Genomic DNA, 19,188 nt, shown 5'->3' on the forward strand with positions numbered 1-19,188 from the left:
GCGCATGTGGCCGCCCCCCGCGCAGCGGTGACGCGCGGGGCGGGGCCTGACTGCGGCAGGAGGGACCGGGCCGAGCCGAGCCGGGCCGGGCCGGGCAGGATGGGCTCCCCCGCGGACACCCCGCACCAGCTACTGGGCCGGATCCGCTGCCTGGCCGAGTGCGTGGGCTGCTTCGGCCGCGCCCGGCCCCTGCCCGCCGCGCTCTGCTACGTGCCGCGCCGGGTGCGCTACAAGCTCTGCCGGGACCCCGCCGCCGCCGGCTCGGGCCGCTCCCTGCTCAGCGTCAGCGAGAGCCCGGCCCGCGCCCGGGGCGGCAAGAAGCTCGCCAAGGTCGCCATCGAGCTGCGCAAGGGCACGTGCGTGCAGGCCACCGGCGAGGAGTATTGCAACAGCCAGGGGCTGTGGGTGAAGCTGAGCCAGGTACCGGCCGGGGCGGGAGAGACCGAGATGGACAGACAGACAGACACGGGGAGACAGGCGGGCACAGATGGACGGGGACAGATGGACAGACACACACCTGGGAGAGACAGGCGGACACAGATGGACAGACAGACAGACAGACACAGAGATGGGAGCAGCGCGTAGACGGGAGAGACAGGTGGGCACAGATGGACAGGGGGACAGATGGACAGACACACACCTGGGAGAGACAGGCAGACACAGATGGATACAGGGAGTGATGGGCAGACAGACATGCAGACAGGAGAGACAGGTGGGCACAGATGGACAGGGACGGATGGACAGACACACACCTGGGAGAGACAGGCAGACACAGATGGATACAGGGAGTGATGGGCAGACAGACATGCAGACGGGAGAGACAGGTGGGCACAGATGGACAGGGACGGATGGACAGACACACACCTGGGAGAGACAGGCAGACACAGATGGATACAGGGAGTGATGGGCAGACAGACATGCAGACAGGAGAGACAGGTGGGCACAGATGGACAGGGACAGATGGACAGACACACACCTGGGAGAGACAGGCAGACACAGATGGATACAGGGAGTGATGGGCAGACAGACATGCAGACTGGAGAGACAGGTGGGCACAGATGGACAGGGACGGATGGACAGACACACACCTGGGAGAGACAGGCGAACACAGATGGATACAGGGAGTGATGAGCAGACAGACATGCAGACGGGAGAGACAGGTGGGCACAGTTGGACGGGGACAGATGGACAGAGACACCTGGGAGAGACAGGCGAACACAGATGGATACAGGGAGTGATGAGCAGACAGACATGCAGACGGGAGAGACAGGTGGGCACAGTTGGACGGGGACAGATGGACAGAGACACCTGGGAGAGACAGGCGAACACAGATGGATACAGGGAGCAACGGGCAGACAGACACAGAGATGAGAGCGACGGCTGGACAGACACACATAGATGGGAGATGGACGGACACAGTAAGAGACAGGTGAACAGACACATAGGCAGATGGGAGAGACAGGCAGACACAGAGGGACATAGGGAGAGACAGGTGGACAGACACGCAGATGGGAGAGACAGGCGGACACGGGGAGCGACGGGCAGACAGACACAGAGATAGGAGCAACGGGCAGACAGACGTGCAGACGGGAGAGACAGGTGGGCACAGATGGACATGGGGAGACATGGACAGAGATACACCCTGGAGAGACAGATGGACACGGGGAGCGACAGGCGGACAGACGCAGAGATGGGAGCAATGGGCAGACAGACGTGCAGACGGGAGAGACAGGTGGGCACAGATGGACGTGGGGAGAGATGGACAGAGATACACCCTGGAGAGACAGATGAACACGGGGAGTGACGGGCGGACAGACACACAGAGATGGGAGTGACAGGCAGACAGACACACAGATGGGAGACAGGCGCACACAGTAAGAGACAGACGGACACAGTAAAGTGGACACAGTAAGAGACAGGCGGACAAACAGGGAGGCAGATGGGAGAGATGAGCAGATATAGATGAACCCGGGGAGCGACGGACAGACACGGGGACTCCCACTGGTCCGTGGGGTATCCATTCTGTGTGTCTACACTGCTCATCCCCATGGTATCTAAGCCACTGCCGGCCCCCCCAGGCACGGCGCCTTCAGGGCAGGAGCTGGGGCAGGCCAAGGCTGCGTCCTGGGCTCTGAATTGCTATGGTTACAATGTGGGCGCACAGGGCCGCAGTTTCAGGCCATTGGTTGTAAGGAGTGTTGGGAGGGAGGGGCTCTGCGGTGTTTCCATTGTGGGGCAGATCACAAAGCTGGGGTCTGTGCCCCTCAGATCGGGGGCGTTTGGATTTGGGCTCTGTTATTGTTCTCGCCCTGCTGTGCTACCAGCCTCCTCAGGCGCCAGCGGTGGGATTTCAGTCAGACGGGGGCTTCCTGGTTTGATGTGTGGGGCCAAAGTCACCGGGCTTTGGAGCTAATTAAAAGGTTAAAGGTTGGGGAACGCAGCCCTGAGACCCCCCTTCCCATGGGCAGCAACTGCCTCAGAGCTGGGCCCAGAGCCAGACCCCGGGGCTGATGGGGTGATCCCCTGGATCCGGATTTCCTGGCCGTACCCTGATCTGGACATGCCTAAGCTTGGACCCCCCCCCCAATCCCAGGCCTGTCTGCCAGCGGGGTGGGGGGGTTGGCCCCGTCTCCTTGGTAACTGCCCTGCCCGCCGCGCCCTGCGGCCTTGGCTGTGTGTTTAAAGCGTGGGAGGTAGGTGTGGCTCACCGGGCCGAGCTGTTCTCCCCCAGGCCGCAGGGAGCTGGCTGGGCTGGTGTTTGGTACCCCAGGGCAGTGACAACCGTGCGCTGCTTTACGGCTCCAAACAGCCCTTTCTCCTTAGCCCTGGTGTACGGGCACGCTGGCCCCTGATCCCAAGGGAGAGTGGCACCAGCTGGCTCTTTGGGAATAACCCCGAGTGTTACGCCCGAGGGACACGGCTCCTCCTTGTGCTGGTGTTTTCGCGTAGGTGGTGCTTTCCTGCCGTCCAGGCCCCTGCACTGCAGCCCCCTGATCCTTGCTAGGAGTCGACGCCTGTTGCAGCCTCTGACTGCCTTTCCCAGCAATGGGACGGAGTGGGACGTCTGCCAATCGGGCGGCAGTGCTTGCTGGTTCCCAGATACCCTTTGTCCAGGCAACGTTCATGCCGTGTCCTGTGTGCACAGAGGGTGTGCTGCATGCAAACAGCTCAAATGCAGGGCAGACCCTGACCATGCAGCCTTCGGCCACTGGTTCGTGATGCTGTTTGGCTGAGGTTGATTTTCTTGGGCCTCAGCTGGTCCCTAACCCGACAGGGAGCAGATGCAGGGAAGAGTTTCCCCTCCTTGCTGTCTGCCTGCCTCTGTAGACCCCTCTAACTTCTGCCATTACTTGTGAATCTCCCTCTGGAACGCCCAGGGGCCGTGGGCCACCTCCCAGTGTTACGCTCTGGGGCCGTCTCTGCCGCAGACCGTGCCCATGGTACCCGCGTCCTGTGCCACCTAGAGCAGATGAGACCTCTGGGAGAGTGGCGTCTGGGCCTAGGGGGGTGACCGCTGCTCACCGTCCCTTGGGAGGGAGGGAGGATATTTGTGAGTGTTTCTCCTAAAGGCTTTGGTGAATTCCAGGTCCAGGAGATGGTCTCGGAGTTCCTGGCACGGAGTTGCTCCACAGTTATAGTTTCCATTATATCCTAATTTTTCCCCATTCTTTAAAATGCACCAGCCTTGGCGTTGGCAGGCAGCTCGGGGGCTGAAGTGGAGCGTTTGTGCGGGCGTTGGAGGGAACCAGAGCAGGGGTTCGGGCATTAGGACATACAGCTGTCAGACACGGCTCCACCAGGCTTCCGGCTTTTTGTTTTTATTTCCTGGTTAGCAGAAAAGCCCGAAGGGCGCCTGGCTTGCTGGGGTTCTCAGTAGGCCCACAGCCCAGGGACGGCCCCTGTGTGCATCCAGTGTCCCCCTGCCAAGGGGCAGAGGAGACGATCACAGGGCGACCGTCTCTCCACTGAGGAGGGCCCCCACCACCACCCTCTGAGACTGGTTGGGCTCATTGGGTAGCTGGCGGGTGGAGTGGGGACATTGGTGGGTATCCCCAGGCTTGGGGGTTGTGGTGGAGGGGAGTCCCCGAACCTTCTAAGGCCTGTGAGCAGCAGGGGGCGTGGGGCAGAACTGAGGGGATCTGTGGGGTGGGGGCACAGTTTGCCAGCCACAGGGCTGCACCAAGTGCCTCCGTGGGAGCAGGGCTCTGCTAGCCGAGGGCTCCTGGCTCTAGCCGACAGCAGACCCAGATTCAGTAGCTGGAAGCTGAAGCCAGGCGGATTCAGACCAGGAAAGGGCTCGTTTTACTGGGCGGGTGAACAGACCAAGGGGTGCTGTGGATTCGCCGTCACGGTCGGGAACAGACTGGCCCTGGCTGCCCCAGAGGGGATGGGCCGGGTGCGGGGAGCAGGGGGGGTTCTCTGGGTGACGCAGGTGATCGCACATCCCAGTTGGCCTGGAGATCTCTGACTCGGTGGCCGGCCTGTCGTGGTGGGCACAGGAGCCGTAAAACCGACCGCCGGCTCCGCCAGGGCTGCGGGCACCGTGTGAAGCCGGGGCGAAGGGCTCCTTGACGTGCCGCACTTGCTTGGTAGGAGCAGCTGGAGGAGTACAAAGGCAGCTGTGAGCTGGAGGAAGGCTGGATCCTGGTGTGCAAACATGCCGAGGGAGGGGACCGGCTGGTCCCGGTCGAGTCCACCGACAGAATCCAGAGGCAGCAGCAGCTGTTCGGGGTCGATTATAAACCCGTGATCAGGTCTGGGGACAAGGCTCTGGGGGAGTCGGGCTTGGGCCGGGCCCCGCCCGCTTGTGTCTCCGTGTGGCTGCTTGAGGAGGGCTGGGCAGTGCTGATCCCGGCTGCCCAGGGCCGCGTGTGTCTGATGCAGTGACGGCCTGAGCCTGGCACCCCCCTCTCCCTGCCCAGGAGCCATGTGTGTGGGCAGCGCTGCCAGAGGCAGGAATCTCCTTCGCTGGCCTCGCCAGGCCAGGCCGGCCACATCACTCCTCTCTGAGGCCCAGCCACTGGAACAGGCCCGGGGCAGGCTTCTCCTGCGCTCCGGGGTGACTTCACTGCCCTGGCCTGGCGTGGCCTGTGCCCTGCCCAGAGCCCACCGAGCCCCTGCCAGAGCTCCGGTCTCTTGGGCCCCAAACCTGGGCCCAGCTCTGACCCGCTGACCCAGCCACAGGAGAAATAACGGTGGTTTTAAAAAATCAGTCAGTTTCCACTGGGGGAGGCAGTGGGTTTAACCAGAGGCTGATCTTTGCTCTTGGTCAGCAGGGGAGCTGGCTGGCTTCTCCGAGCCCCCCGGAGGGGCCCCCCCCCCCCCCGGCCGGCGGTGTCCAAGCGCCTCCCAGCCTGCCCCCCCCCCGGGCCTGGCGGTGTCCGAGCCCCTCCCACCACCACCCCCTGGCCTGGCGGTGTCTGAGCCCCCGCCACCCCGCCCGGCGGTGTCCGAGCCCCTCCCAGCCCCCCGGCTGGCAGATGGGGACAGACGCACAGAGATTTGTGCCCAGAGGGTCTGTGGCAGAGCAGAGATTTGCCCCTTCCCTGTCCCGGGCTAGTGCCCCAATGACTGGTCCAGCTTTCCTCTCCCAGGCCTTCCCTTTACCCGCTGCCCTTTGCCTTGTTTCAGGTGGGAGCAGGTGGTGGATCTGACGTACTCCCTGCGGCTCGGCGCGAAACCCAGAACCATGGAGCAGGACGAGGCAGCAGTGCAGAAGCTCCGGTAGCGAGATGTCCTGGGGCGCCTGGGACACTCCTGTCCTGGCTGGGTGGGCCCCCCTGTGCTGCCCCCGGGGTTGGGTTCCTCAGACTGAGTGCACGGCAGAGCTGGGGGAAGGCGTGGGTGCTGTGGGGCGCCTCATCCGGCTCACCGGGACTCGGGGGCTCCGGTCAGTCTGACCCGTCCCTGGGCCGTTAACCCCATATGTGCCGGCAGGTTCGTGCCCCCGACATGGAGTTACGAGTGCGACGAGGACCTGGTGCATTTCTTGTACGATCACCTGGGGAAGGAGGACGAGAACCTGGGAAGCGTCAAGCAGTATGTGGAGAGCATCGACGTCTCGTCCTACACGGTACAGTACGGGGCGGGCCCAGCCACTCGGCACTGCGCAGGGACTTGGGGTGCGTTGGCCAGTGGTCGCGTCTCTCCAGGGCTGCCAGCCGGGCAAGAGACCTGCCCCCTCCAGAGGGGTGAGGATCTGGTTCCAAAGGGAGCAGGGAGGGGGATGGCTGAGTCCCTGAGTGGGGGTGGGGAAGCACTCAGGCCTCCTCCAGCTGCAGGGGGCCCAGAAGGGACCCCAAGACCGAAGGAGGACTCTGCTCTGGGCTCAGCTGCTGGCCCGGTCTGAGAGTTTGGCATCAGCCCTGGGCACAGTGCCGTGGTCGACCCCCACCCAGCCCCCATCCCAGCATTGGACCCCCTCACCCCTGTGGTGCCCACGATCTGGGCTCCCTCTGTCTGACCCCTTCCTCACCCCCCCACCTCCTTCCAGGAAGACTTCAACGTGTCGTGTCTGACGGACGGCAACGCAGACACCTACTGGGAGAGCGACGGCTCCCAGGGCCAGCACTGGGTGCGGCTCACCATGAAGAAAGGCACCATCGTCAAGTGAGAACTGGCCGCTTCCCTCTCCGCGGTGGGGGGGCATGTCAGCCCAGGGGGCCCGGTTCGTGGGGTGGCCACGGTCAGGCAGGCGGTTCACCCCCGTGATCAACATCAACCAGGTGGGACCAACTGGCCCATACCCCCACCCCTCCACTCTCACAGGGGCGGGATCTGGTGGGCAGGGAGGTCCCCAGGCTGCATCCCACTGGGCTTCAAGGGGACCCTTCGTCTGTGTGAGTCTTGGGCTCCCCAACTCTGGCTAGGCTGCGGGGGCTCGGTGCCAGGGAGCCGCTGGGCTGCGGGGGCTCGGTGCCAGGGAGCCGCTGGGCTGCAGGGCTCGGTGCCAGGGAGCCGCTGGGCTGCAGGGCTCGGTGCCGGGGAGCTGCTCAGGGCCGGGGAGCCGCTGGGCTGCGGGGGCTCGGGGCCGGGGAGCCGCTCAGGGCCGGGGAGCCGCTGGGCTGCGGGGGCTCGGGGCCGGGGAGCCGCTGGGCTGCGGGGGCTCGGGGCCGGGGAGCCGCTCAGGGCCAGGGAGCCGCTGGGCTGCGGGGGCTCGGGGCCGGGGAGCCGCTCAGGGCCGGGGAGCCGCTGGGCTGCGGGGGCTCGGGGCCGGGGAGCCGCTGGGCTGCGGGGGCTCGGGGCTGGGGAGCCCAGCTGTCACTCTATCCCCTCCGCTCCAGGAAGCTCTTGCTGACGGTGGACACGACGGATGAGAACTTCATGCCCCGGAGGATCATGGTGTATGGTGGGGAGGGCGACAATCTGAAGAAGTTGAGCGACGTGGGCATCGATGAGTGAGTGGGGCAGGGAGACAGGACGGGGGGGTGGGGGGCGCTAGTGATCTGAGCACAGACCTGGGGCCCCGGAGTTCTACTGGCAGAGACTCCAGCTGGTGCCTGGGGAAAGGAGCTTGCCGCTCTGTGCCTCAGTTTCCCCCTCTGGGCTGTGTCCATGGTGAGCATTAACGCCCGAGTGGCATTGAGACCCATGGCACAGATCCTGGCAAGCGCTTTGCTGTCTCTGCATGCGCCGGTTATGGGAGTGGATTAGAAATCAGCAGGTGGCTAATGAAATCGCCAGCCCGATAGCCATGTCCTGCCTGGGGGCTCTCCTGGCCGGCTGCAGGACTGAATGCTGGGGGTCACAGCGCCCTCCGCCTTAGCCTGGCCGCCCAGCCCAGCAACTGGTGACTCCAGCCCGAGGGGTTAGAAGTGGGGGGTGGGGGCTGGTCATGTTGCAAATAACAAGTCACCCACCCCTGACCCCACATGTGGCCGAGCTGTGAAGGTCTGCACAAGAGCCTCGGGTTTCCCCCCTCGACTTGGAGCGGAGCAGTCCCAGTTAGTGGCTATGGTGCATGGAGGGGGTGTTCTCTGGCAAGACGGGGGGACGGCCTGGCATGGGATAAACCGCAGGGCCATAACGCTGAGCCCAGAGCTGCAGCCTGAGCATCAGCTCAGCAATCCAGCTACTCCCCCTGCGAGGGACCAGCCGAGGGCTCCAGCCTAGGGAAATCTGCCATGGGCTGGCTGCTGCCCCCTACCTGCCTCTCGGACACACCCAGCCTTCCCCTCCAGGGCCCAGCGCGGCTGCCCATGTGTGGACTCCCTACCCATCCCTGAGAGGTTGGACGGTAGCGCTGTGCTCTCCGAGGAATCTCCGGGCACTTTGCAGACCCAGTGGTGCTGTCGTCTTGGCCCCATGGAACCAAGGCACAGGGAGGCTGAGTGACGTGACCAGAGTCATATGGTCAGTCAGTTGTGGGACAGGGAGACAAACCCCCAGGTTCTAGCTCCCCTCACCTCTTCTCACGAGGCAGCCCCCCCTCCCTGGCCCAATGTGAATGGATGCTGGCTGGGGGGACAAGCGGCTCTGAACCCGCCTCTGCACTGTCATTCCAGGAGCTACATCGGGGATGTGTGTGTGCTTGAAGACATGACAACGCACCTGCCCATCATCGAGATCCGCATCGTGGAGTGCAGAGGTGGGCGCAGATAAAAGCCTGCACGACAGGGGCGGGCTGCGCTTCTGAGGAGCCTCCCCCTCCGAGATCGGCTCGCTCCCCCATTGAGGGCCCTGCCTTGTCCTGTCGGGCGCTCCGGATGTGGTCTGGAGGACGCTGGTCTCCAGGGCTCACTCTCCATGCCCTCGTCACTAAGGGAACCGGCTGTACTGGTGGCCACCTGGCCACAGGGAAGTGGACTGAGATCCCCAGGCCATGGACTGGCTCAGGCGGGCGCTGGGCCCCCAGCTCTGCTCCTGCTGCGTGATGCTCCTGGAAGCTCTAGCCCTGAGGCCGCTGAGGTGCCTGTTCATAGAGACGATCCCGGATCTCGCCAGCCCTAGCGTTTGGTGGCTTGATCCCGTCTCTGGTTCTAAACCTGCCCCATGCTGGATGCAGTCTCCTGGTCCCTTCGATGGGGAAATGGAGGATGGGGGGTGGGCGCCCCTGGGGTCTGTCCATCGCTGCGGCTTCATCACCCCCACGCCGGGTGTTACCGAATCACGCTGATTGCAGCCCAGGCACTCCTGGACCCACTGGTTCAGCCACGCTCTTTCTCAGCAGATGACGGGATTGACGTCCGCCTCCGAGGGATCAAGATCAAGTCGTCCCGGCAGCGGGAGCTGGGGCTGAGCGCGGACATGTTCCAGCAGGCCAGCCTGGTGCGCTACCCCCGCCTCGAAGGGACTGACCCTGACCTGCTGTACCGGCGGGCCATGGTCATTCAGAGGTACTGCCCGGGGACACTAGCAGGGGGTGCTGAGCAGAACGCACCTGCAGGGCTCGCTTGCTTCGCCGGTGAGAACACAGCCCCGACCCCAGGAGCAGAACGCAGGGTGATGCACTGATCTGCTTTAGCGACCCTCGCAGCAGGTCGGGACAGGGATCCCGTATCCAGGGGGATTTGGGGAGGCAGAATGGGATCTGGTCCGGACACCAGGGTTCACTCCCCATCTCTTGTGAGATCTCACAGCTTCCTTTTTCATCACATGTGGTCAGGGCCCTAACCTGATGCTCTTCATCCAAAAGATGCTGCTTTCAGTAGCACAGCACCCCCTAGTGCCACACTGAGGCGTCGGGGTCAGCACTGCCTTTGAGGGGAGAGAGCCTCCTGCTGAGCCCTCTCCCCTGCTGCCTGCAGCACCGCGCCCCCTAATGCCACACCGGGGCATCAGGGTCAGCACTGCCTGCAGCGGGAGCGCCCCCTGCTGAGCCCTCTCCCCTGCTGCCTGCAGCACAGCGCCCCCTAATGCCACACTGGGGTGTCGGGGTCAGCACTGCCTGCAGCGGGAGCGCCCCCTACTGATCCCTCTCCCCTGCTGCCTGCAGCACAGCGCCCCCTAGTGCCACACTGGGGCATCGGGGTCAGCACTGCCTTCGAGGGGAGAGAGCCCCCTGCTGAGCTCTCTACCCTGCTGCCTGCAGCACAGCGCCCCCTAATGCCACACTGGGGTGTCGGGGTCAGCACTGCCTGCAGCGGGAGCGCCCCCTACTGAGCCCTCTCCCCTGCTGCCTGCAGCACAGCGCCCCCTAGTGCCAGCAATAGTGGGGCGTCGGGGTCAGCATTTCTTGCTAGGGGAGAGCGCCCCCTACTGAGCCCACTCCCCCGCTGCCTGCAGCACAGCGTCCCCTAGTGCCAGCAATAGTGGGGCGTCGGGGTCAGCCCAGCAACCAGGGGAACAGACCCTGGAGCACTGCCAACCCCCCTTGGTGCAGTGTCCTGGGGCGTTGTGCCAGGAGCAGCCCCTGGCTTTGCGGTGGCCTGGCTGGGGCCGATTCGCGTGGCCCAGGCCTTGCCCTGTGTCTTGAGTGGCCCCCGTTGCTCTCCTAGGTTTATCAAGCTCCTGGACAGCGTCCTGCACCATCTCGTCCCGGCCTGGGACCACACGGTCGGCACCTTCAGCTGGCTCAAGGTGAGCGACAGCCGGGGCTCCCCTCTCTCCTGGCGCACCCCCTCTGCCCCCAGATTGCCCCCGGGGCCCAGGAGAGGTGGGAATGTCGGGGGCACTGCAGGGAGCCTAGGCCCGGTCGGGGAGAAGGCCCGGGCAGGCCAGGGGCCAGATGTGCATTCGGGGGGGTGGGGGGACATATAGACGGATGAGATGGAGGGGCACTAGGAGGGCGCAGGGCAGCGGTCTCTCTAACCCAGGCCCCGTCTCGCCCATGCCAGCACATCAAGCAGTTCCTGCTGCTCTCCAAGCGGCGCACGGCGCTGATCGCCCAGTGTCTCAAGGACTCGGAGACCAGCAAGCCCAACTTCATGCCGCGGCTCTACATCAACCGGCGCCTGGCCATGGAGCACCGCGACAACCCCGCCCTGGACCCCAGCTGCAAGAACGCCGTCTTCACCCAGGTACCGTGCCCGCTGGCCTCCTTCCAGTGCTGGGAGAGGCCATGCCGCTGGCCCTGCCCACCCAGCAAGGTGCAGGCGCGCCCGGTGGGGTCACAGTCCGGAGAGAGTGGGGTTACTGTGGGGAGGGGCCCGGCGCAGGGGCAGCGTGGGGGGTGGAGGGCATGAAGCCCAGGGTGGGTGAGACACAGAAAGGATGAGAGTGGGGAGGAACCATAGGAATAGGAGGGGCTAAGGGCACATGGGGAATGGAGTGGGGCTTGGCCTTGGAGTGCTAAGGGGCAGGCACCCCATGGAGGCAGAGAGACGCTGTTGTCTGTCTGTCCCTCTGCCGCGAGCGGGATCTGTCCCTCTGGCTGTGGTTCCCTTTGCTGCAACTGCCTGGCTTTCTGGGCGCTGGCGCCTTTCACGCCTATGGCTGCTCAGCTCCCAGCCCTCAGAGCCTCCTGCCTCCCCCTCGGCCCGCCCTGCTGCTGGAGGGAAGAAGGGACTTGGTGGGTCAGGCACTAGCCTGGGACATGGGACATCTGGGGTCGGTTCCCTGCTCTGCCACTGATTCCCTGCGTGACTACAGGCAAGTCACTTGGCCTGCCCATGTCTCCATCGCTACCCTGCTTCCTGGGTACCAGTGCCGGGGCCCTGCGGCTTCCTGTGGGAGCTCCATGGTTGGCAGACGGCTGAGTCTCATTCGTGTCTACCTGTTCTAGGTGCACGAGGGCCTTAAACCTTCCGACAAGTACGAGAAGCCCCTGGATTACAGGTATGGGGGCCTGCCAGCTGGGGAGGGCTGAGGGGGCCGTGGCTGCATGCTCCCGGGGGGAGGAGATGTGAGCACCATTCCTAGGGGAAGGGCCACTGTCCCAAAGCCACTGGGCCCTGTCTCAGCAGAGAGGCCAAGGAGTCAACGGCCCCCCGAGGGGTCCCTCTGAGGCGGGGCACAGGGCACTCGTCCTGGGGGCTGCCCTGGCCCTGAGGGGCCCAGCTGGCCTTCTCTTGGGCTCCGAATTCCCAGGAGCGACCTGTTGTCTGAGCTGCCGCCTTGGCTCCCCACAGGTGGCCGCTGCGCTACGACCAGTGGTGGGAGTGTAAGTTCATCGCCGAGGGCATCATCGATCAAGGTACGTCCCCGGGCCTGGGCCCCTCCCCACCGGGCGCTCCGGGGCAGGGCAGCTGGGGAGGGCGGGGCGGTCCAGTTACCCTGCAGCCTTCGGCCCCGGCTCCGGCCTCGCAGCAGCTCAGCCAGGCTCTCATCGGTATTAGGGCTCCTGTCCTGTGTGCAATGGGGGGGGTTACAAGCTGCCCCCACTCAGTGCTTCTGTCTGGGCCCTCCCTCGGGATCAGGATGGGGCAGGGCAAGGGGCTGGGGTTGGGGTTCGCTTCTCGTAGGGTGCATTAAAGGCAGTGGACAGAGCCGCTGGGGCCGTTCGGTGGGTGGGGGAAGCGCAGCCGGCTGTCAGCCTGTGGCCGGGGCTCAGGGCTCATGGCGCTAAGGGGGGGATGGTGTCTCCGGGCTGCAGGAGGCGGGTTCCGGGACAGCCTGGCGGACATGTCTGAGGAGCTGTGTCCTAGCTCGGCAGAGAGCCCCGTGCCGCTGCCTTTCTTCGTCCGCACGTCCAACCAGGTACCGAGGGAGGGGCAGCGTTGCTCCCTGGCTGGGGGGAGCAGGAGCCCGTGCCCATCGGGTAGGCCCTGGCGGTTGGGAGAAGCGCCCTCCCTTTTGGGCGTGTGGCTGGGGTGCTCGTCCGTCACTACGAATTTTGCTGGGGGCCTTAACACAGTGTTATGGGGTATGTCCCCCACTGGCCCGGGCACTGTGCTCTCTTCCTTCCTGGGCTGCCCATCTGGCCATGGCTGAGCCCCCAAACTGCCCTTCCCACGTGGGTGCCACTGCCGGGCTTCTCAGCCTCCACCGGCGTCACCGGGGTCCATGGAGTCTGCTTGGGGAGGGGCAGCGTGGACAGTGATGGGATCTCGGAGGAGACCCCTCTGCAGCCTGTCAGCCCTGGTCCTTCCGGCAGCCAGTGGGGGGTGCTGGGGAGCGTGTTGTGCCCCCGCCATGCCCTGGGTCGAGGCGCTGGGCTGTCCCCAGCTCCTGGCACCGCAGGACTGGCAGGGAGCCCTGAGCGCGTCTCCATTGCAGGGTAACGGCACTGGGGAGGCCAGGGACATGTACGTCCCCAACCCGGCCTGCAAGGAGTTTGCCAAGTACGAGTGGATCGGTCAGATCATGGGCGCGGCTCTGAGAGGCAAGGAGTTCCTGGTGAGTCCTGCGAGCTGCAGGCCCAGCCTTCCCCGCTTTCGGCGTGGTGCGCGGGACCTGCTCCCCCTAACCCCTGCCCCTTAGGTCCCCAGCACTGTAGAGGGGCCCTGGCAAAGCCCTGATCACCCCCGTGCGGTCTGCGTCTCCAGCACCCCCGGGGCAGGGGACCCTGCTAGAGACAGCCAGGAGCTTGGGAGAACCAAGGCATTTCAGTGACAATTCAGCAGTAAATAGAAACTGGTGCAGCGTTCGCAGGCTCCTCCCCTGCTCGGCTGTGCCCTGGCATTCGTGGGACTATTGGTCAAAGCCTGGGAGCAGCAGCCCCGAACCCTCGGTAGGTTCACGTGTCCCTCCATCCAAGAGGGGCCCTAAAATCTCCCCCCCTTGGGCAAGTGTCGTGGGGGGCGGGACTAGCTGGGAGGCGTCGCTGATGGTTGGCCGGCGCTGCTGCCACGTCTGCCTTTCTGGGGCACCAGGGTGCAGCTGGTGAGGTGTCCCTGCGCCCGCTATCCCAGCCACGCGTCTCTTCCCCGCTGCAGGTCCTGGCTCTGCCTGGCTTCGTGTGGAAACAGCTGACTGGGGAGGAGGTCAGCTGGAGCAAGGACTTCCCAGCGGTGGACTCCGTGCTGGTGAGCAGAAGGTGGGGGGAGGAGAGGGACGGGCATGCCAGACAGCTTGGGCACAGTGCAGGCGGCACTCGGTGACTGGGGGCTGGTTGTGTTTGGCCCTCCTGTGGTGGGGCTAAAGAAACAGGAGCTCAGATCCAGCCCCAGGCTCTGTAGTGCAGCTCCAGCCCCCTCATCTCAATACACAGATGCAGCCATGGAGACTGCCAGTCCCAGCATGCAATGCTCCGGCTTGGCACAAGTGGCCGGTACAGCCTATGAACCGTGCCGGTCCCAGCATGCAATGCTTCGACTTGGGCCAAGGGGACTCTGCAGCCCATGGAGATGACCAGTTCCAGCATGCTGAGCTCTCCCGTGCTGCAGGCACTTGGGCTCTGCTTTGGCCCCCCCACCCCCGGCATAGCCGTGATGCTCTGTGGGGCAGGGTGGAGCTGCCCAGGAGATCCGTGGCATCTCTCTCCAGCGAGTGCTCTTGCCCGGCCACCCAGGTGAAGCTGCTGGAGGTGATGGAGGTGATGGACAAGGAGACCTTCGAGTTCAAGTTTGGGCAGGAGCTGACCTACACCACGGTGCTCAGCGGCCAGCGCATGGTGGAGCTGATCCCGAACGGCAGCAGAACCGTGGTGCGCTACGAGGACCGCAAGGAATTCATCCGCCTGGTGCAGAAGGCCAGGCTGGAGGAGAGTAAGGAGCAGGTAAGGCGGGCTGGGGTTGCAGTGGGACTCAGCCCCCAGAGCATGTTCCTTCCTGTCCCTTGCCTCCTAGAGGTGACTTGTGCCCTGAAGCATGGGGGTTCTGTCCGTCAACATGTATCCCAAAAATCATCGCGGGCTGGTCTCATTGGCTGTGCTAAGAGCCAGCCCTTTGTGGAATCCTGCTGAGTGCCTGGCCCTCCTGTGTCTGCGACAGGCGAGTCCCTTAGTCTCCCAGGGCTCCATTGTGCTCTAACGTCATGGCCGGAGCGCTTGCTGCACCTTCTCGTTGCTGGGACTCAGCGCTACCCGCCTTGGCTCTAACCCCATCCGCTCTGCAGATTGCTGCCATGCAGGCCGGATTGCTCAAGGTTGTCCCCCAGGCCGTCCTCGACCTGCTCACCTGGCAGGAGCTGGAGAAGAAGGTGTGCGGGGACCCCGAGGTGACGGTGGATGCCCTGAAGAAGCTCAGTAAGTGCAGGGGCTGCTGGGAAACCATCTGCAGGACCCAGGCGCTGGCTGTGACCTTGCATCCGCCACGTGCCCTGGTGTCTGAGCCCCAGCGCGGTTTGTAAATGCACAGCCCCGTGCGCCCCGGATCTGTGCGCTCATGTGGTGGGGGCACGGGGGGGTGTCTCGCCCCAGGGGCAGTTGCAGTGTCCCGGCGGGGGGCAGCCCTGACCTGGCAGGAGCTGGCCACTGTGTTTCTAACCAGTTCTGTCTGTGCCTCCCCCCCAGCTCGGTTTGAAGATTTACTGCCATCGGACACCAGGGTCCAGTACTTCTGGGAGGCACTCAGGAACTTCACCAATGGTGAGTGGCCGGCGCGGCCCAGTCCTGACCCCTGCCGGATCCCAGAGGCTCCGGGTCTTTCACCTGCCCGTACGATTCACTCGACCTTCCCCAAGCAGGGCCCTCAGTCCGGGGCCCTTCTCTCAGCCGTCAGCAGCAATTCCCAGCTCCCGGTTGGAGCTGGAGGCTCCCTGCCTGCTGGGGGCATGAAGCTGAGTCTCCAGAACTGCTGACAGACCAGCTGGGCATGGGGCTCGGGCACCTTGGTTAGCCCGGCGGGCTCCCTCCCAGCCTGGGAGCAGCTGACATCTGTTCTCTCCCCACAGAGGATCGCAGCCGTTTCCTGAGGTTTGTCACTGGCCGGAGCCGCCTCCCAGCTCGGATCTACATCTACCCGGACAAGCTGGGGTGAGTGTCCCCAGGGAGGGCCCTGCCGGGGTGCTGGCGTCACTGTCCCAGGGGCTCTCTGCCCAGGTCGAGTCTGACCTGCTTGTCCTCTCTCCTCCAGCTCTGAGACGACGGACGCGCTGCCCGAATCCTCCACCTGCTCCAGCTCCCTCTACCTCCCCAACTATGCCACGTGAGTTGAACTGCAAAAAGCCGCTTTGGCCAGCTGCCCCCGTGTTTCGGAGCCCTGGTCCCGGGGGCGGGGAGGTGTCGTGTCAGCTGGTCTCGGGGCTGACGCGTGAGCCTGGGCGTCACACAAGCTGGGTTCCATCCCCGGCTCTTCCGCTTGCTGGTGGGGCACCGCCCCCTCCGTGCCTCAGTTTCCCCACAAGTCCTGTGGGGCTGATGAGGCTACTCTCCTGTGGGGAGATCCTGAGCCTTAAGCCATGGCTTGGGCAGTGCCTGGCTGGCCCCGGCATCCTGCAGGGCAGTGACAGCAGCTCTTCTTTTCCAGCGCCAAGGTGTGTGAGGAGAAGCTGCGATACGCGGCCTACAACTGCGTGGCCATTGACATGGACATGAGCCCATGGGAGGAGTGATGCCGCTGCCGTGGGGCCATACTGGCCCCTTGCCCCTCCTCGTCCCCCAATCATGCCTGGCCCCCTTCCCTCACCCCTGAGAAACGTTTGTATTCAATAAACACCAGGTCTAGGCTTGGCTCCCCGGGGCGCAGGCCAGAACCAGCGGAGGTCTCCGGGTCCTTGGCTTTCAAAGCGGCAGAGACAGACCTGAGCTGGAGCCCGACTGAATGCAAGAATGGAGCCTGTCCTGGCTAACAGTGGCCAGCTGGGAGCCCCTGGAGATGTGCTGCAAGCTTAGACCTTTCGCCCGCAGGACCCGTCGCTCCACCCGCCCCTGCAATGCAGCCACCTCTGGGGTGGAGCCCGGCAGCTCTGTCGCAGCCGCCCAGCACCGCCGCTGCCTGGTTTAGGTCAGGAAGTGAAGGAGTATCTGCCGCAGAACCAAAATGACAGGAGGATCCAGGCAGGCTCAAAGGGCCAAGATCCAGTCATCCACCCGCTGCACACACCCCACCCGGCTCAGCGAGTGATTGACCCAGTGGCTCTTCCCGGATGGGCTGCCCAGGAATCTGCGCAGCACGGAGTCATGGGGTGCAGTTCCCTCTTCTCCTTCTCCATGGGGCCCCCAGGCCTCCTAACCCCCCGTCCCACCCCCTCCCCAGTTTAACAGCCTGCCAGCCCCTGAAGTGCACCCTCTGGCCACCAGGTGTCACTTTAGGCACATGCTGAAGACCCTGGGGGGGAGTGTCGGATCCATTCCCTGCCCGGGCCCCCACGACCTCACGGGGCAGCAGCAACCAAGGCTGAGCTGCAGGTGAGTCCTCTGTGGACCTGTCTCGGAAGGTGGCCTCCCTCCTCTGCCTGGGGGGAGGGCACTGTGCCATCAGCTGCTCCCCCCTCCTCCGGGGAGTGCAAGTCCTGGAGCCTCTCAAGCCAGCACCGCCTGGGGGCTCCCGTCCCTCATGTTCTGGTGCATCTCGCCTTGGCTCTGCCCTGGTTTCCTCTTCTAATGGGGCTGGTGCCGGGGAGCTGGGTCCAGGCCTGCGTGGGGCATTCGGAGCTCTTGAGGCTGGGGTGGCACAGGGTACCCCACCCACTGCCAGGCCACCTAGGGGTGCTGTCTCCATGCCCCCAGCACTGGGCATGGCTGGCCTTTGGTGGGCATTGCCTGTGAGCTGCCAGCTCTGGCCCAGAGGAGTATGGCACGTGCCCTGCGAGTGCCCGCCCCCTCGCTCACCCCAGGGCACAGCGTTCTCGCAGTCCTGCCCTGCCAGCGGCATCCCGTGGCCCGTCAGACCCTCGCTGTGCCTGGAAGGGGCTCATGGGACTGCTGCATGGGGAGCTGCCCTCACCCCCTGTCAGCCACCAATGCTCCTTCGCTGCCCGCCGGGGCTGGCTATGAACCCGTGCCCTGGAGTGCGCTAGCTCTCCCTGAGTGCATTCAGGGGGCCCGGCAGAAGCTGCAGGAGATGGGGAAGTGGAAGGGAGCCACTCCCCAGCCACTGGCGCTGTGTGATTAGACTCTGCCCAAGCCCACCTGCTCCCTCCTCCCCCCATCCATGTGGCAAGGCCAGCAGGTAAGAGCTGGGAAGGCAGCAGGCTTCTCTGGACGGATCAGTGCCACGCCCAGCTCCTGCCTCCGGTTCACCCATGTGTGTGCCCCGAGCCCAGAGGGAGTTGCAGGTGCTCAGCACTGTCTGGCCTCGGGGCTATAAATGGCAGGCAAAGGGGGGCCCTTTCTGCTGCCCTGGGGTGGTTCCAGCAGGCCTAGAAGGGTTAAAAAGAAGGGCTTCAGTGGGGTATCACCTGGGCAGAGGGGGGCTCCTCTCTCTGGTTTGGAGGAGGCAGGGGAAGAAGGGGCAGGCGCTGCTGGATCTTTAACAAGGAAATCTTTCCTCCTACCTGTGTGGTGTGTGTTTGAGTAAAATGTTCACTAAGCATGGCAGACCAGGGCTAGACCCCTCCCGTGGAAGGCAGGAGATTCGCTGCTTCATCCTGGCAGCCGCCTACTTGAGTCAGCCGGGAAAAGCAGGGCAGACAGCCTGGCCAGGGTCGGTCTGTGCCCACCTGGTCCCAGCAGCTTGGGCTCTGGGCTGCTTCCCCCACCTCTGCCTACTGCGAGGTGGCAGTTTGAGCACCCAGTGGGGCAGTGACCGAGGAGGGTTAGTAGCTGCTCTGTGAGCTCCTGCCCCTGCCTGAGCGCCAACTGGGGGCACTGCACATCCCCGGGAGCATCCGTGAGCAGGAACGTCCGTCGAATCAAATGCTGCAGCCAGGTTAGGCCCAGCTGGCTCCCCCCAGCAACAGCCCCTTCTAGCTGGAATCTCAGTGCAGAACCCACCCCATGCCAGAGTCCAGCCCGAGCGACTCCCCAGCTGGGAGCCCCGCTCCCTGCCCGCAGCGGGGAGGCCTGGCCTGCTCTCCCTGGGACACCAGCCCTCTTGCAAAACCCGCCGGCCCACCCAAGTTGTTGCTGAATTCCAGGAAGGCAGCTCTGCTGGCACAGGGGCCAAGGGGAGGGGAGAGGTTGGTGGTGAGAACAGGGCTGCCCGCGCCGAGGTGAGTAATGGCCTGTTGTGCCCAGAGAGTTCCCAGCCCGCTGCAGCTCCCTGGCAGCCAGTGGCTGAGGTTTCCGTTCGGGCGTCCCCTTCCACCAGCCCACTCCCTGCAATCAGGGCCTGAGCGCGCACCCAGAAGGACCATGATTCCTTCCTCCCAGCGCCCATCTGTTAGCCCTGAGATCCCAGCCCTGCGCTTGGGGGGCACGTGCTGCTGAGATGTACCTAGCCCAGAGGAGGGTGCTGGCCTGTTGGCTCCCCCGTTCCTGGCTCGGGCCGAGGGGCAGTATGACCAGTCTGAGCTAGGAGCTGCTCTGGACTGGGCACCAGATGTAGG

At 64.6% G+C, this 19,188-nt stretch overlaps 1 protein-coding gene across 2 annotated transcripts; it reads left to right on the forward strand.

Moving 5' to 3' along the window:
* Positions 1-63: 63 nt before the first annotated feature.
* HECTD3 (HECT domain E3 ubiquitin protein ligase 3) lies at positions 64-16,456 on the forward strand. 2 transcript variants are annotated; one of them, XM_030573197.1, is made up of 21 exons: positions 64-420; positions 4,594-4,754; positions 5,632-5,724; positions 5,938-6,073; positions 6,494-6,609; positions 7,284-7,397; positions 8,505-8,587; positions 9,170-9,335; positions 10,437-10,518; positions 10,776-10,958; positions 11,663-11,715; positions 12,009-12,073; positions 12,473-12,576; positions 13,096-13,215; positions 13,755-13,844; positions 14,330-14,536; positions 14,875-15,004; positions 15,272-15,346; positions 15,652-15,733; positions 15,834-15,905; positions 16,227-16,317. In XM_030573197.1, exons 1-21 carry the CDS (start codon positions 100-102, stop codon positions 16,309-16,311), a joined length of 2,538 nt encoding a protein of 845 aa, XP_030429057.1. In that variant the 5' UTR covers positions 64-99; the 3' UTR covers positions 16,312-16,317. The 2 variants fall into 2 exon arrangements, with proteins under 2 accessions (XP_030429057.1, XP_030429056.1); XM_030573196.1 differs by lacking the exon at positions 64-420 and having other exon boundaries at positions 4,137-4,754; positions 9,167-9,335; positions 16,227-16,456.
* The last annotated feature ends 2,732 nt before the right edge of the window (positions 16,457-19,188 follow it).

Source organism: Gopherus evgoodei, chromosome 8 (genome assembly GCF_007399415.2).
Source record: "Gopherus evgoodei ecotype Sinaloan lineage chromosome 8, rGopEvg1_v1.p, whole genome shotgun sequence".
Taxonomy (NCBI): domain Eukaryota; kingdom Metazoa; phylum Chordata; order Testudines; family Testudinidae; genus Gopherus; species Gopherus evgoodei.